We start from the raw sequence: 16,899 nt of genomic DNA on the forward strand, positions 1-16,899 counted from the left end.
ATATTCTTTTCGTGGTAAAATAATTTCGTGTTGAACGATGCATACTAAAAAATTGTATATTCGAACTAGTCGAATTTTATTACAGTGCAGTAATTCCGTTCACTTTTAAGATATACTCTTGTAGTTATTTTTACTTTTATGTTGTCTTGTTCAACATCAGAAGGTCGACTCTTTTTTCGACAGCGTCCATCGATTTATTCTTTTCGCCGTTCGTATGCGCATTTGAATAGCTGCGCATACTTTTTATGTTTCGAAATTTCTGTGGTAATCGGGACAGCTGCTTCAGTGTTGATTTCGTTGTCAAATTCACAGTCGTTGTCGTCGTCTTGGCCGTCTACACCGATGCGATCTTTTGTACTCTGAATCATCTCCAAAATGTCTTTTTTTGGTCATAATCGGCTTTGTACAAACAAACAACATCGGTTGTAACAAATCCATCCGGTGATACTGTAGGCCATTCTAAAAATATAGAAAATTTTCTGATGTCTCTGCCATTACAGATAAAACAATGTACAGTATCATCGACAGTGGAAGTTCCCAAAGACAAGGGGTATCACAGCAACAGTAGCATCTATTTCTCACTTTATTTGGTGGAGCGGAAAAAAATTTGTGTGACTTTGCTACTGTCGTCTGATAAAGGAAATCTGTTCGTATTAAACGATATTTCTCTTGTGTTAAAAGAAAGTATGTTATTAGATAGAATTTTGTCGGGATGGCAGTATTGTTTCGTGTTAACACCTTTTTAGTGTAAAAAAAAAAACGCTTTAGTATTAAACGTTTTTCACGGAAACTGTAGCCGGCCGAAGTGGCCGCGCGGTTCTGGCGCTGCAGTCTGGAACCGCGAGACCGCTCCGGTCGCAGGTTCGAATCCTGCCTCGGGCATGGATGTGTGTGATGTCCTTAGGTTAGTTAGGTTTAACTAGTTCTAAGTTCTAGGGGACTAATGACCTCAGCAGTTGAGTCCCATAGTGCTCAGAGCCAGAGCCGGAAACTGTATAAAGCTGGTAACTCATAAACCTCAAATATGAGAATGAAAGGGTACAAAATACGAAGTTGAGATACACCCTTCGCAAAGTGAAAATTACAAAAAATACTAACTTCTGATGTAGATAAGTCAGACGTACACCAGAAGCGTGTTAAATGGTCCTAGTTTACAGTCTCATAAGGGGCGTTCCTAACGTTCGAAAACTGACAGTACTGAGCAGACCAGTTTCCACAGAGACAATCCCTCCGTCTGTCGGCCTGCAGTCTCAGTGAAAGCTTTGAGTTCTATCGTATAGCTATCATGCCGTTTGTGAACCATGTACCGCTCAGCTACTGCAGGCCTACCTCAGCATAATACGCCTGCGGCAACAATTTTAGTGATACTGCTCCGACCTGTCGCGGGGCAATGCGATTGCATTCTGCCGTCATATTTATAGCTCATAAGGAATTCAGCCGCCGCGTCGAAAATTTATTAACGGAGCAGTAAACATATTGCAAGCAGTACGTACTTGCTCCAATATTAATACCACGTTTATTATAACAACCGACAAAATTAATTTTATCGTCGTTAAATCAAGATGGCGCGCCGGTGGAAAGGATAGGCGGGGGACCTGCCGTACGGGCGTGTGCGCTAGTCTTTGTGTGTGTGTGTGTGTGTGTGTGTGTGTGTGTGTGTGTGTGTGTGTGTGAGCGAGCGAGCGAGCGCGCTGCCGCTGCATTGTGTATCGCAACAATCTCGGCACACGACGAACCCGGCGCCGGTCGCCCTTTTGACTAGATATTACACGAGCTAAATTTATTACGTCATTTTGTTGTACCCGTATAGATCACTTATTATTTGGATTCCATCATCCATGGCTGGCGCGCGCTTGCTCCCGCTGCGGTGGCGTTGCCGGCAGCCGACCTATCTGTACTAATTAAATCGACTACCAATTAAATTATACCGCGTTACACTTTGATGCTTTCAATATATTTGATGGTGTGGGGATAATTTTTAATTTTAAAATTGGTTGGAATGATTGACGTGTATAATATTAAGTATTCGCCGTACGAGAGTCGAGCGGATCTCGTCTGCGGGGTTGTGTGGCTGATGGACGTGGATGTGAGGTGGGGGAGGGGGAGGAGAGGAGGGCGTTGAATGGGGGGGAGGGGGTGGTGGTAGGTAGTGACACGGGGTGATGGCGACGGTATGGGGGGGGGGGGAGAGAGACGAGAGCTGGCTGCTAATTTGAACATGGAGCTGCATATGGATTACGGGAGCGCCCCGTTTAAAACCGGAACAGATGGCCCACCTCCATTATTATATTAATAAAAGCGGGATAGTCAATTTGACAAAAGAACGGCGACAACTCTGCGATATTGGCTACTTCGCTGGGTACGCTAACGCCGTTCGCTCTCGCGTAACAAAACGTGCTTCCAACGATTTCCTGACATCTTGTGTTTTATTTCCATCCTCGATTACATAAATGAAAATAATAAAAATGACTGTTTTTTGTCCATTACTGAAGTATTATCTCATTTATCGAATACATCATGCACCTAAAATGCTCTAGATAACGAGGAAAAGTGCTTTTCACTAATTTAACATATCTTTTTATTCCTCACACACTCTTTGCAAGCTTATGTAAACTTCTTCCATTCTTGGCGTTTATAAATCCAATTGGCAAAGCTATTCACGGCTTCCCCCAAGTCCGCGGTTTTATCGTTGTCTCGGCATACGAAATATTTCTTTTAAAAGATTGACAGTGCTCTTAAAAAATGATTCCCTCTGCTTCCCTTCCATGACGTAGTTCTACATTCTCCTTGCTATATAGATTAAAATACGTTTACTTTTAGGCGTGTATTGCTTCAATTAAACGCTGCCTTCAAACACGAGTTTTCCTCTTTTTTCTATGACAAGCTGCATATTACACCGTTTTACAAATTATAATAAAGTTTTGTCTTGTCATTTCCGTATAAATCTATCTCCATCAAATGGTTCAAGTGGCTCTGAGCACTATGGGACTTAACTTCTGAGGTCATCAGTCCCATAGAACTTAGAACTACTTAACTAACTAACCTATGGACATCACACACATCCATGCCCGAGGCAGGATTCGAACCTGCGACCGTTGCGGTCGTGCGGTTCCAGATTGAAGCGCCTAGAACCGCTAGGCCAACCCAGCCGGCTCTATCTCCATCAAGACTGTCTATTTATTGCATGGACTAAACGAAGCACTTTTTTGCCTTGTTTCACAGAATTTTATTTTCGCATGACCTTCATCCACAGTAATGTTGTCATAGAGTGTGAACAGCGGCCGGCCGCGGTGGTCTAGCGGTTCTGGCGCTGCAGTCCGGAACCGCGGGACTGCTACGGTCGCAGGTTCGAATCCTGCCTCGGGCATGGGTGTGTGTGATGTCCTTAGGTTAGTTAGGTTTAAAGTAGTTCTAAGTTCTAGGGGACTTATGACCTAAGATGTTGAGTCCCATAGTGCTCAGAGCCATTTGAACCATTTGTGAAGAGCGCCAGCTGTGTTTCGCAGAGTGTTTTCGGAACCAGTGTTTACTTTTAGGGAGAAGGCTATTGTGTTCGATCTTACAGTATGATTTAGGATTCTGCTACGAATACGTATGAGTGATTTAGGACGGTAGCTCTACATTCTTTTCAGATGGATGTGACAGTTGCCCTTTTCCACTCAGGGAAAGACTTTATCTCAAGCGATCTATGATGAATTACGGTCAAGCGCGGATCTATACTCTTGTGGTGCACAAACAGTGGAAACTCCAGATGACTCCAGCCTTGAATTCATGTCCGAAACGTGTGTTCAACACACGTCTTGAGTCTCCCTAAGCTAAGTTAGGACGCCCCGCACGTTTTATTGGCTTCCTATTCACTGATGTCCTCAGTGCCTTTCCTCGCGTATCAAATATGTACCATCATACCATAGCTGCAATATTACGTCTGATACTTCCAGCATCCTGGTTGTGCCTGTACACAGCACTAAACATCCCTCCATATTGTTTTGCATTTCGACCATACGACACTGGAACGAAGTACCCAGTAATCCAAAACTTGCTGCTTGTACAGGAAGTTAAATCTTTATCCGATTCTTCTTACCTGAAAAAAAAAAATTACACTCTCCAGTAGCTGAAATACGCATTTATTTATTCAGTGGCTAATATTTCAAGGTCGAAGCCCCATTTTCCAGCACCCCCCCTTAAAAAGTAAATAATAGGTCTCCATAAACGAGAAAGTAATAAGTTTCGATAAAACAATTAAACTGAAACATCATTCAACTGCCAAAAATGAAGATAACCTAGAAAAAGTCTATAAACTAAGTCATTAGGTCCATAACAAGTCATATGCTACCAGAATCAGGATCAAGAATCATATTTGTCCATTATGATCTACGTTGCATCCCTCTCTATCCCACTGTCCAACAACGGACCAATATTTCTGTCACACCGATGGCACTGTTCCAGATTAGCTCAACTCCACACAGTTCACTTTCTTTGTATCTTAATCTACTAACTCTGCTAACTTGATACTGTTATTTCTAGTTCTTCCCCAGGTCTGTCAACAACTTCTCCACATTTTATTTCTTCTGTACTGTCGACATGGCTTCTGTTAGCATATCATTATTGCCATCTGACTCGAACGTTGTGTTTATAAATAAATTATGTAACACGATGTTAATAACACTGCTATTTCAGGAACTCCTGTGTTCACATCAACAACAATGTAATGATGTAATTTATTGCGTTAACTCCGCATGTTGGGTGCCAGCTCTGCGCTGATGTGATTTAGTTAGAAAGATACTTGGTGAATCAGTTCAATTAAAGTTTATTACGTTCATCAACTGTGACACACTTGCACTTATTTACAGAATATGCAAATTAATAACAAATAAAGGAATTAGTTGTGCCAGCTGCAGGAATGTAGATAGAGTACGACGCAATCATATTTTTCCACAAAAATCTATGTTTGCACCGCCACTGATTTGCAGAATTTCAGCTATCGTGTACAACACAATGCTATAAAATAAAATCTTTGTCAGTATGATTACATTAAGAAGACAATAACATGTCCAATATGTTAATTAAAAGGTGTCATGATTGCTCTCCGTGATTTGTTATTGTTACCCCTAGACAAATAGAACATTGGCAGATGGACTGTGATGGGACTGCATAATTGCATGTCATTACCTAGCGCTCATCGGTCTGTCACAGCGTGGGTGCTGCGTTACGTCCACGATGTGCACTGGCGAAAGGCAGCCTCTAGGAGTGGCAGTGTGAAGGCGGCAGGTGGCTAGTGTGTTTCGAATGTGACCCTGGGCCGGACAAGGACGGGCTTCTACTGGCTATGGCTCTAACTGATAACCATACTGCTCAGAACCAAAATACTGAGCGACCTCTGAGCTATAGCAAAGTGTCTTTCATGAAGGCTTGGATCAAAGTCTCTACAGCAGGAAGATTCTTCCCTAACATTTCCCAGTGTTTTCTGCGGATGTGTATGAAACGGACTAGTGAGTTAAGGTTCTTCTCGTGAATCTAATTACTTAGGAACAACTTTTGTAACAGTTCTGTTAGCCCCTGGTTTCCATACCCTAAAACACATGCACATACATTCGCCTTCTCTGAAGGTAAGCCTTCGTTATTGTTTTAGTTTCTCCACACCTTTACCTCTGTGTCTGGCCGGCGATTACAGCAGAATTATCTTATCTTATCTTGCGGAAGTGTTCATTTGATTCTAAACTGCAGGACAGCGTATGAACATCATGTAAGCGCGTTGGCACACACCCAACAGCAAGAAAAACATTCGGTTAACGCATTTCCACATTGAAGGAGGCAAAAGCATTCCACCTGGCAGACGGTGGAACTCGGCAGTGGTCATCCGCCAACACCGTTTCCAAGCAATGACACTGGATCCGTATTCTGGAGGATGGCGATTCAAATACCTCTGTGGCCGCCCAGATTTGCGGTTTCTGTACTTTCACCACAATCGCTTAAGGGTAATATCACAACGGTTACATCGAAAGGGCACAGGCGATTCTCTTCTCTATTGCTCCGCAGTACGAACTTGTCTTCCATTTCTAATAACTTCTGTGTCGACGGAAAGTAAAACCCTGATCTGTGTGTACATTTTGCGTATCTATTATGAAAAATTTTTTGTCTTCAATTCCAGTGAATGAGCGTGGAAAAATTGTCTATCAACTCCAGTCCATAATGAACATGTCTGACCGTCAGCAAAAGGGGAACCAATCACAACCGTTGTCCAGTCTGTACCGTATAAACAATAAATTATAAAGTCAAAATGGTTCAAATGGTTCTGAGCACTATGGGACTTAACATCTGAGGTCATCAGTACCCTAGAACTTAGAACTACTTAAACCTAACTCACCTAAGGACATCACACACATCCATGCCCGAGGCAGGATTCGAACCTGCGACCGTAGCGGTCAGGCGACTGCAGACTGAAGCGCCTAGAGCCGCTCGGCCACATCGGCCGGCGTTATAAAGTCATTAAAACGCAGTTTAAATGTGACGAAACATACGTACCTGACACAGAAGAACTCTTATATGATCATAATACGGTTAAGCAAAAGTGTAATCGTGTAAAAACATAATAATTAGCTTGACATCGTCAAGCAGGTATAATTCCTGTAGTGCAAACCACTTCACAGTGGTGAGTTGCTGCATGCGCATCATTGAATGTTTCTGTGGGGGTAAGAACCACCCGCCATGAACGGGGGTAAGGGTGAAAAAGTGGGTAAATAGAAGCTTAGCTGAGTAATGTCTGCAGCAGTTTCATTTAGTTTTGTATCTACATGACACATTGCTTTATATTTATTTCTACAAAAATATTGTGCGATAATATTCCTTAACATCCTTACAGATAGGGGTGGGGATGAGCAGACATCCCATGTAAGAATATTTAATAACCGCCTATATTGGTATTAAATCCTTAGTTTTCGTTGTCGCTAGACTTCATGATGGTGATAGTCACGGTGATATTTCATTCCCAGAGCTGGAGGTTAGAAGAGGAGTGGGGGGGGGGGGTTCAAAGAAGTGACATATCAGCATATTTCTGTATTGCCTGCAGGCATTTCTACCAAAATTGACTGTCATATCATTTGTATCTGGAAAAATTTACTCTGACAATAAGACACCCATAATGCCCCTATGGCAGAGTATTTCGGGTGAAGGGGGGTTAGATAATGACGAAACTCAGGAACGAATTAAAACCAAATGTGGTATATGCATGACACATTACCTACATAAGAATGCTTTGGAAGTAAGATACCCCCACTGTCTTTGCGCGTAATGCTGAGAATGAGAAGATGTGACATTCAGAAACGCCCGGAAACGGCCTGTTGGTATTTCATTTCCGTAATTAGTCGACTTGGCATACTTAAAAGTATGAAGCACAATCTGTCTGTTATTTTTCTCAGGAACGTAACAGTCGAAAAATTTGTTTTTACAGGAGACAGAAAGACTAAAAATACTGCATATCAAAAGCACTTAAAAATTTTCAAATTTAATTTAATGAACAAAAAGTTGTTCTTTCTTTTATTTTGTACATGTAAATGTATTGCTTTGCATATCTGTATCTACTTAGAAAGAAACCTTGCACCGCATTCAGCCACAGCTGGTAAATAATAAAGAAACCAAACATGTCAGAGGAAAGCGCCCGAAACTGGCCCCATTTGCTTATAATTAAAAGCATGTATTATTTGCTTTATAATTTGTGCGCCATTTTCATTTTACCCTTGGAAAATGTAACAGTTATTACAAGAGGATGTTCTGTAAAACCTGACACTTGGTGATTTTGAAAAATTGTTCACAAAATTGAATTCATTGTAAGAAAAATGTACTTGTACATAGACTAGCCTTGACGACTGCCTAGGCGACCGCTTCAACACAATACAGACGAGTGGCGCTACACTGAATAAAACTTCTGGCTTCCGTGTCATAGTGCTGGGGGGGGGGGGGAGGGGAGGGAATGGTGTGGTTTCAAGACAGTGACGCTTTCATTCTTTTGTGCAGTGTACGACGTGTGTGAGAAAAATAATGAAATTGATTTTTTTTATCTACCAAAGTTTTTATTTTCTTCAAACTACAGTATTGTCCCCTTCAAAGTAGTTCCCTTCGGTAGCCATACACCGGCGGAATCATTGTTCCCAGTCTTGGTAGCACCGCTGAAAGGCTTCAAATGGCAGGACCTTTAAGCATGTCTCTCACATTCTTTTGAATGTTCTCCAGAGTCCCAAAATGACGTCCTTTTAGAATTTTTCAATTTATGGAAAAGAAAAAAAAGTCACAAGATTTCAGGTCAGGTTCATAAGGGGTTGTGCAACAACAGGATTGCCTTTTGGGGCCAACAATTCTGTGATGGAATTGGCTGAGTGATCTGGGGCACTGCCATCACGCAGCTGCTGTTTGTCTGCAGTGTCAGGTCCACTAGATTTACTTCTTCCTGAGCCTTTCAAGAAGGTCTTTGCAAAAAACTTGACTGACAGTTTGTTGTGGAGGAACAAATTCTTTATGCACGATACCCCTTCTGTCAAAACAGCGGATGAGCATTGTTTTACTCTTTCATTTGCTCATTCGTTATTTTTTTTTAGTCTAGGAGATGTCTCAGTGTGACACTCCTCACGTCGCCGCTTTCTCTTCGCATCGTACTCAAAAATCCAGGATTTGTCACCTGTGATCACACGACTGAACCAGTCACTGGCAGTCCTCTCAACAAGCTCAACGCACACGTTTCTTCGATTGTCCTTCTGCTTAGTTGTGCGATTTTAGGGGATCATTTTGCCACAAACCTTTCACATGTGCAAATTTTCTGTCAAAATTTGATGTACGGCGAGAGAGATGAATAAGTCACTTTCTTAAACGTCGGGCTGGTGTCACAAGATCACGCACACGTTCGACGTTTTGGTTGATTTTAGAACGTCTCCCTGAGAGACGTTTGTATTCAACGTGTTCTGGACCTTCCAAAAAGATTTGTATCCACGGAAAACTTCTACCCTTAACGAAGAATATTACCCGTAGGCCTGTTTCAAATTTTCAAAGGTAAAAATCGCGGAATTTCCTAATTTAATGTAAAACTTGTACTCGTAACATTGGTCTAAATTCCTTTGTTCCATTTTAGTAACACACAACAGAAACACAACTACACTCACGGCACTCTCAAAAAACACGTAATGGCTGTATAGAAATGAAACTCGAACTGAACATCTGGAATGGATGAACACGCCGGTCGACACAAGTAGAACAAAACAGCGTTGTCAGATCGGTCGCAGTCTTGTCAGTGTCATTTATTTCAAAAAATGGTTCAAATGGCTCTGAGCACTATGGGACTCAACTGCTGAGGTCATTAGTCCCCTAGAACTTAGAACTAGTTAAACCTAACTAACCTAAGAACATCACAAACATCCATGCCCGAGGCAGGATTCGAACCTGCGACCGTAGCGGTCTCGCGGTTCCAGACTGCAGCGCCTTTAACCGCACGGCCACTTCGGCCGGCGTCATTTATTTCCTCACACACCTTGTACTTCACTGAAGAGCCAAAGAAATTGCTACACCCGCCTAATATCGTGTAGGAATACAATCTGAAACGAGACTCATCCGAGCAAGCAGCACGTTTCCAGTCAGCAACAATCCAATGTCGGTGTTGACGGGCACAGGCGAGGCGTAAAGCTTTGTGTCGTGAAGTGACCAAGGGTCCGCGAGAAGGCCTTCGACTCCGAAAGCCCAAATCGATGATGTTTCGTTGAGTGGTGCGCACGCTGACACTTGTTGATGGCCCAGCACTGAAATCTGCAGCAATTTGCGGAAGGTTTGCACTGCTGTCACGTTGTACGATTCTCTTCGGTTGTTGTTGGTCCCGTTCTTACCCTCACGGGTTAGCCGAGAGCGCTAATGCGCTGCTTCCTGAACTTGGGTAGGCGCGCTGGCCCTGGATCGAATCCGCCCGGCGTATTAACGCCGGAGTGCCGGCTAGCCTGGATGTGGTTTTTAGGCGGTTTTCCACATCCCACTAAGTGAATACTGGGCTGGTCCCCACTTCCTGCCTCAGTTCCACGGCTCGCAGACATCTGAGCACATTCACACTATTCTGTGGATGACACTAGACGCGGACAGTTGGGGTACACTATTTCCGTCCTGGGGGTACAGGGTGGCGGCAGGAAGGGCATCCGGCCACCCTTTAACTTAACCTTGCCAAATCCGATTAACCATGCCGACCCTGCGTCACTGTAGGAAAAAGGCACAAGCAAAAGAAAGAAAGTTGTTGGTCCCGTTCTTGCAGGATCTTTCTCTGGCTGCAGCGATATTTGATGTTTTTCCGGATTCCTCATATCCATGGTGATATGTCTGCGTACGCAGAAGAAACTAACGATCAAAGTCCGAAAACAATTTATTGGACTGTTCAATTAACCAAAACAAATTCTCCAAGAATGTCACCAACCCAAAGCAGTGATCCGTCTTCAAATCACAACTACATACCAGAATAATACAGAAAACAACTGAAATAATTTCCTACTAGTCTCCGCCGGAGACTTTTCCGATATACCAGAATATATCTAGAGATCAGCGACAAGATCCAAGCCGAGCTGCCGGGTCGGCAGCTAACCACGTCTGCTGGCGGTCGATGAACTGCCGATGTGCGGCCGAGAGCCGGCCTTTATAGCGCCTCGGCGGATGAGTACCTCAGATCTATTTTCCATCACGTGGTTTGACGTGTGAAAATAGTTTCGGGATCTGCAGCGACCTCTTCCTTATGTTTATGTGTGCCGGTAGTGGCCCCTGGTGGCCGCTGGTGTCTTTGCTGGGGTGTTGTTGTTGTTGTTTGTTGTTGTGGCCATTCATCAATATTGCCTGTCGGTTGTGTTGTGCTTCGGTGTGCCTGCGAAGCGGGCAACCCTCGGCTGCAGGCTGTCAGTTTGGTTGCTGATACTCTAGCCGCCGTGATGTCTGGTGGAGAAGGCCACAGCACACGGTACACTCGTGAAATGGTCGTCGGTTTGCAGTAGGGTTTTGGAGCATATATTGTATTCAAACACTATGAATCACCTCAAAGGGAACGATCTATTGATACGTAATCAGCATGGTTTCAGAAAACATCGTTCTTGTGCAACGCAGGTAGCTCTTTATTCGCACGAAGTAATGGCCGCTATCGACAGGGGATCTCAAGTTGATTCCGTATTTCTAGATTTCCGGAAAGCTTTTGACACCGTTCCTCACAAGCGACTTTTAATCAAGCTGTGAGCCTATGGGGAATCGTCTCAGTTGTGCTACTGGATTCGTGATTTACTGTCAGGAAGGTCTCAGTTCGTAGTAATAGACGGCAAATCATCGGGTAAAACTGAAGCGATATCAGGTGTTCCCCAGGGAAGCGTCCTGGGACCTCTGCTGTTCCTGATCTATATAAATGACCTGGGTGACAATCTGAGCAGTTCTCTTAGGTTGTTCGCAGATGATGCTGTAATTTACCGTCTAGTGAGGTCATCCGAAGACCAGTATCAGTTGCAAAGCGATTTAGAAAAGATTGCTGTATGGTGTGGCAGGTGGCAGTTAACGCTAAATAACGAAAAGTGTGAGGTGATCCACATGAGTTCCAAAAGAAATCCGTTGGAATTCGATTACTCGATAAATAGTACAATTCTCAAGGCTGTCAATTCAACTAAGTACCTGGGTGTTGCCGCCCGGAGTGGCTATCGGTTCTAGGCGCTGCAGTCGGGAGCCGAGAGACCGCTACGGTCGCAGGTTCGATCCTGCCCCGGGCATGGATGTGTGTGATGTCCTTAGGTTAGTTAGGTTTAATTAGTTCTAAGTTCTAGGCGATTGATGACATCAGAAGTTAAGTCGTATAGTGCTCAGAGCCATTTGAACCATTTGAACCTGGGTGTTAAAATTACGAACAACTTCAGTTGGAAAGACCACATAGATAATATTGTGGGGAAGGCGGGCCAAAGGTTGCGTTACATTGGCAGGTCACTTAGATGATGCAACAAGTCCACTAAAGAGACAGCTTACACTACACTCGTTCGTCCTCCTTTAGAATGTTGCTGCGCAGTGTGGGATCCTTACCAGGTGGGATTGACGGAGGACATCGAAAGGGTGCAAAAAAGGGCAGCTCGTTTTTATTATCACGTAATAGGGGAGAGAGTGTGGCAGATATGATACGCGAGTTGGGATGGAAGTCATTAAAGCAAAGACGTTTTTCGTCGCGGCGAGATCTATTTACGAAATTTCAGTCACCAACTTTCTCTTCCGGATGCGAAAATATTTTGTTGAGCGCAACCTACATAGGTCGGAATGATCATCAAAATAAAATAAGAGAAATCAGAGCTCGAACAGAAAGGTTTAGGTGTTCGTTTTTCCCGCGTGCTGTTCGGGAGTAGAATGGTAGAGAGATAGTATGATTGTGGTTCGAGGAACCCTCTGGCAAGTACTTAAATGTGAATTGCAGAGTAATCATGTAGATGAAGATGTACTGCAAAGTCCCTGCTTCATCGCTGTCGCAGAGACGTTGTGACCCATCGCTAGTGCGCCGACCGCAACACCACGATCAAACTCACTTAAATCTTGACAACTGTCCACTGTAGCAATAGTGATGGATCCAACAACTCCGCCAGACACTTGTTGTCTTATATAGGCGATGTCGACCGTAGCGCCATATCATGCCTCTTTACATGTCTCTGTATTTGAATACTCATGCCTATACCAGTTTCTTTGGCGCTGAAGAGTATTTTCCCTTGGGTCCACAAAAGTTCGGAAGAGTGCTGAACCAAGAGAAAAACGGATCGCCAGCCGATGTGGCCGAGCGTTTCTAGGTGCTTCAGTCCGGAACCGCGCGACCGCTACGGTCGCAGGTTCGAATCCTGCCTCGAGCATGGATGTGTGTGATGTCCTTAGGTTAGTTAGGTGTAAGTAGTTCTAAGTTCTAGCGGACTGATGACCTTAGAAGTTAAGTCCCATAGTGCTGAGAGCCATTTTAAGAGGCCCCTATCTGTGGGTTTTATGCAACCCGCAACACCTCCAAAAATCATGCTCGAGATATTCGTATTCTCTCACTCGCTACACGCAAACTATTAGTCCTAAAGAAAATGGACATGAACATTTTTGTTGGAAATTTAATAATTTTGCAATGGGATAGGTTTCACTGCAGGCCACGGTTTTCGAGTAATTCAAGAAAAACGCGTTTGAAGGTCGCTATGCCCCATAGTGCTCAGAGCCATTTGAACCATTTTTGTTAAGTCCCATAGTGCTCAGAGCGATTTGAACCAACGGATCCACTTTGGGGAGGGGAATAAAGTTTACGGAACTTTCTTCTATCGAATGGTCACATGCTGCTGCGTTGCAATTACGTGTAGTGTGTAGAGTGTATTGCAGGTAGCAGCGGCGGTGTGCTGACGGCGGCCCTGTTTGTGTGGTTGCAGGCTGTTCGGCAGCAGCGGGGCGTGCTCGGCGTGCGGCCAGACGATCCCCGCGTCGGAGTTCGTGATGCGCGCCGGGCCGCAGCACCACGTGTTCCACCTCAAGTGCTTCGCGTGCTCCAAGTGCGGCGGGCAGCTGGTGCCCGGGGACCGCTACTGCCTGCTGGCCGGCAGCCTGGTGTGCGAGCAGGACTGGCACAAGCTGCTCAAGGGCTCGGCGGTGGCGTCGGCGGCGGCGGCTGCGGCGGCGGCGGCGGCGGCGGCGGCAGGTGCGGGAGCGGCAGGCGCGCCAGCGCGCAAGGGCAAGGTCGGCAGGCCGAGGCGCAGCCGGGACTGAGCAGGTCGGTACCCGCACGGCCGCACGGCCGCACGGCTCCAGGCGGCGCCGCCGGCCGCCAGGCAAGCCCGCCACTGCTGCCGCCAACGCCCTTCCGGCACACCACTCGCCATTCCTTCACTCCGAGAAACCGACTGAAACGGGTCGCGGGAACGGGCGTGCCCTACTCGACGATAGGAAAAACTCATTTCGTTTTAGAACGGCTGTCGGTGTTATCTCTGTTGCCTTCTAGGGATCAGTAACGGAGCGAGAACGAGTTGTGTTGAGGGTTGCATACATTAGAAATCAAGGCGCCACTATTACGCCAGGGCTATTAGCGAGGGCTATATTTTTGGAGGCTCTGCTTGCGAAATTTAAGCCACAGTGAAAATAAAAGAAAAATGTTTAATTTTCAGCATTTAGTTCCATGCTCCAGCTACTTCTCTACATAGCTGCCGTTCGGACTTAACAAGGGGACCTTACAGTCTCGGAAATTCAGTTCAGTTTACCTCAAAGGTGTCTGTCCATAAAAGTTGTGAAGCGCACTAGTCAGAATATACCGAGAAAAAGGGCTCTATAGTTTTATGTGCAGCCTATATAGCAGTCAATTTATATACTAAGGCAGCACAGCAAAATGTCTGCACCTGTAGCAGAATCGCTCTTCGCCATTCCGTCACTCCGAGAAACTAACTGAAACGGGTCGCGGGATTGGGCGTGACCTACTCGACAGTAGCAAAAACTCGTTTCGTTTTAGAACACCAGTCGGTGTTACTTCTGGCGAATTCAAAGCTGCTTTCTAGGGATCAGTAACGGAGCGAGCACGAGTTGTGTGTTGAGGGTTGCATACATTAGAAATCAAGGCGCCACTATTACGCCAGGGCTGTTACCGAGGGCTATACTTTTTGAGGCTCTGATTGCGAAATTGAAGCCATAGTGAAAATTAAAAAAAAAGCCTTGAGGTAAATGGATCCTGGCTTCCCGTACTGCAGCGAAGGACCGTCGCAGGTAGCAAGAGGAGAACCGCACCGGAAATGACCGCGGAGAAGCCCTCGGACGTTGGCGCGCCGGGTACATATAGTCTGCGGCCGCGAGCTCGCCTCCAGTTCACCACCGGCAATGGAGGGTGAAGCTTTGACAATGCCAGCCACTCGTGCTGGCGAAACGTCAGAAAAATCATTAGATGAACGTCGGCCGAAGAACCCGAGACAGAAGCCAATAGGCAGTTTGTCAACAAGTGGCCACGAAAGCCTTAACAATTAAAAAAAAAAGTTTACTTTTCAGCATTTAGCTACATGCTCCAGCTACGTCTCTACGTAGCTGCCGTTCCGACTTACAAGGGGACCTTACAGTCTCGGAAATTCAGTTCAGGTTAGTAGTTTACCTCAAAGGTACGAATTTAGTGCGGGACAATACGTTGAGAATGTGGGTTTCGCGGGAGGCGTGCCAGAGATAAATCCCTGCAGTCGCGCTATCCTCTGTGTCCTCGGTGGCTCAGATGGATAGAGCGTTTGCCATGTAAGCAGGAGATCCCGGGTTCGAGTCCCGGTCGGAGCACACACTTTCATCTGTCCCCGTTTACGTATGTCAACGCCTGTAAGCAGCTAAGGGTGTTCATTTCATTGTAATTACCTCAAAGGTGTCCGTCAATAAAAGTTGTAAGGCGCACTGGCCAGAATATACCGAGAAAATGGGCTCTGTAGTTTTATGTGCAGCCTATATAGCAGTCAATTTATATACTAAGTCAGCACAGCCAGATGGCTGCACCTGTAGCAGACTCGATCGCCGCGTGAACGATCAAGATTCACCCTACCTTCGGGAATATTTTTATTTTTTTAGAGCAATTATTTTGAAAATTATAACAACTCTTAAATAGCATTTCTGACCTCATCCACGTAAGGTGATCCTATGCGGTATCAACAATTTTAATTTTGTAATCCAGAGAAAATGGCCTACTTCTCTTCTTTTTTTTCCTCTGCTGGTTCATATTCGTCTGATGGCGGCTGGTCTTCGACATTTTCAAATGGTTCCTCGTCACAGCTTTCATTTTCATGAGCAAATTTATCATCAGTCTTAAGTACATTTTCACTCAGCATGTCCATATTACGCTCGTAAATACCTTCACCCGGCAACACCGCTTCACGAGAAATTGACGTTAAAGATCCTGAATCCATCAAATTGTTTCCAACAAGCAAGCTTTCGTAATAAACGATCGCGTATTTTAATTCGCCCTCGACGTGCATAACAAATCTTAATTGATTTCATCTGCAAGTCCTTGATACTTCCGTCATGTCATCATTAATAGACGTGTTTAATTCACAATATTCTAAAATGTTCGATGATATTACACAGTGCGGAACGCTCCAGCCCCGCAAAAGTCAAGGGTGAATTGGCACGTTTGTTCACGCTTCTTTCTGTCATCACAAATAACACAAAATTCCTTATCATTTGACTGATAATACTTTCGGTCATTAAATTTACGTAAGAGTTTTCATAATGTTGAAAACAATTAAAAATCAAAATAGAAAGTTACGGAATTTAGGATCGATCGTGGATCGCCCACGTTACAAGTGATTCCGCTACAAACGCTGCCATGTCGTTGTGCTGCCATAACGTATAAATTGATCAGTATATGAGGTACTCGTAAAACTTTAGAGCCCTCTTTCTGGGTATCTTCTGGCTAGTGGGCTTTACAGATTTTGTGGATGGACACCCTTGAGGTATACTACTAACCTATGAAGGCTCATCCCGACTTGAATTTCCGAGACTCTTAAGGTCTCCTTGTTAGACATCCGTCGTAGTATCGTGCAAAGTTTCAAACAGCCTCGTCATGTAATGCAGCCGCCTGTGCTTTCCGCCAAATCTATACATTGGTCTGCAGCTCTTCGTCTGTGCCAAAATGCTGTACACAGTTTCATGTGAGCGTAAAGATGAAAATCAGAGGGATCAAAGTCCGTGATGTCTGGTAGATGATCAAACATTTCCCTTCCAAAACACTGCAGGAACTTCTTCGTTGCACCTGCACTATGCCGCCGAGAATAGTCATGAAAAAGGAAACGCATGGCAGTTACGTTATGTGGGGTGCATGAAATCAGGGGAAAGCTCTCAGCAGGGCTTCACACTTCGCAGGAAACTATTTTTGACGCTATAGACCGGCGTACTCGAGACACTGCGCAATGTATC

At 44.8% G+C, this 16,899-nt stretch overlaps 1 protein-coding gene across 1 annotated transcript in view; it reads left to right on the forward strand.

Moving 5' to 3' along the window:
• Positions 1-13,740, forward strand: part of LOC126263470 (LIM/homeobox protein Lhx9) — a 598,391-nt gene extending 584,651 nt beyond the window's left edge. Inside the window, exon 4 of the mRNA XM_049960563.1 lies at positions 13,407-13,740. Within this exon, the coding sequence (XP_049816520.1) occupies positions 13,407-13,740 (334 nt within the window). The remainder of the gene's footprint in view (positions 1-13,406) is intronic.
• The last annotated feature ends 3,159 nt before the right edge of the window (positions 13,741-16,899 follow it).

Source organism: Schistocerca nitens, chromosome 6 (assembly GCF_023898315.1).
Source record: "Schistocerca nitens isolate TAMUIC-IGC-003100 chromosome 6, iqSchNite1.1, whole genome shotgun sequence".
Lineage (NCBI taxonomy): Eukaryota > Metazoa > Arthropoda > Insecta > Orthoptera > Acrididae > Schistocerca > Schistocerca nitens.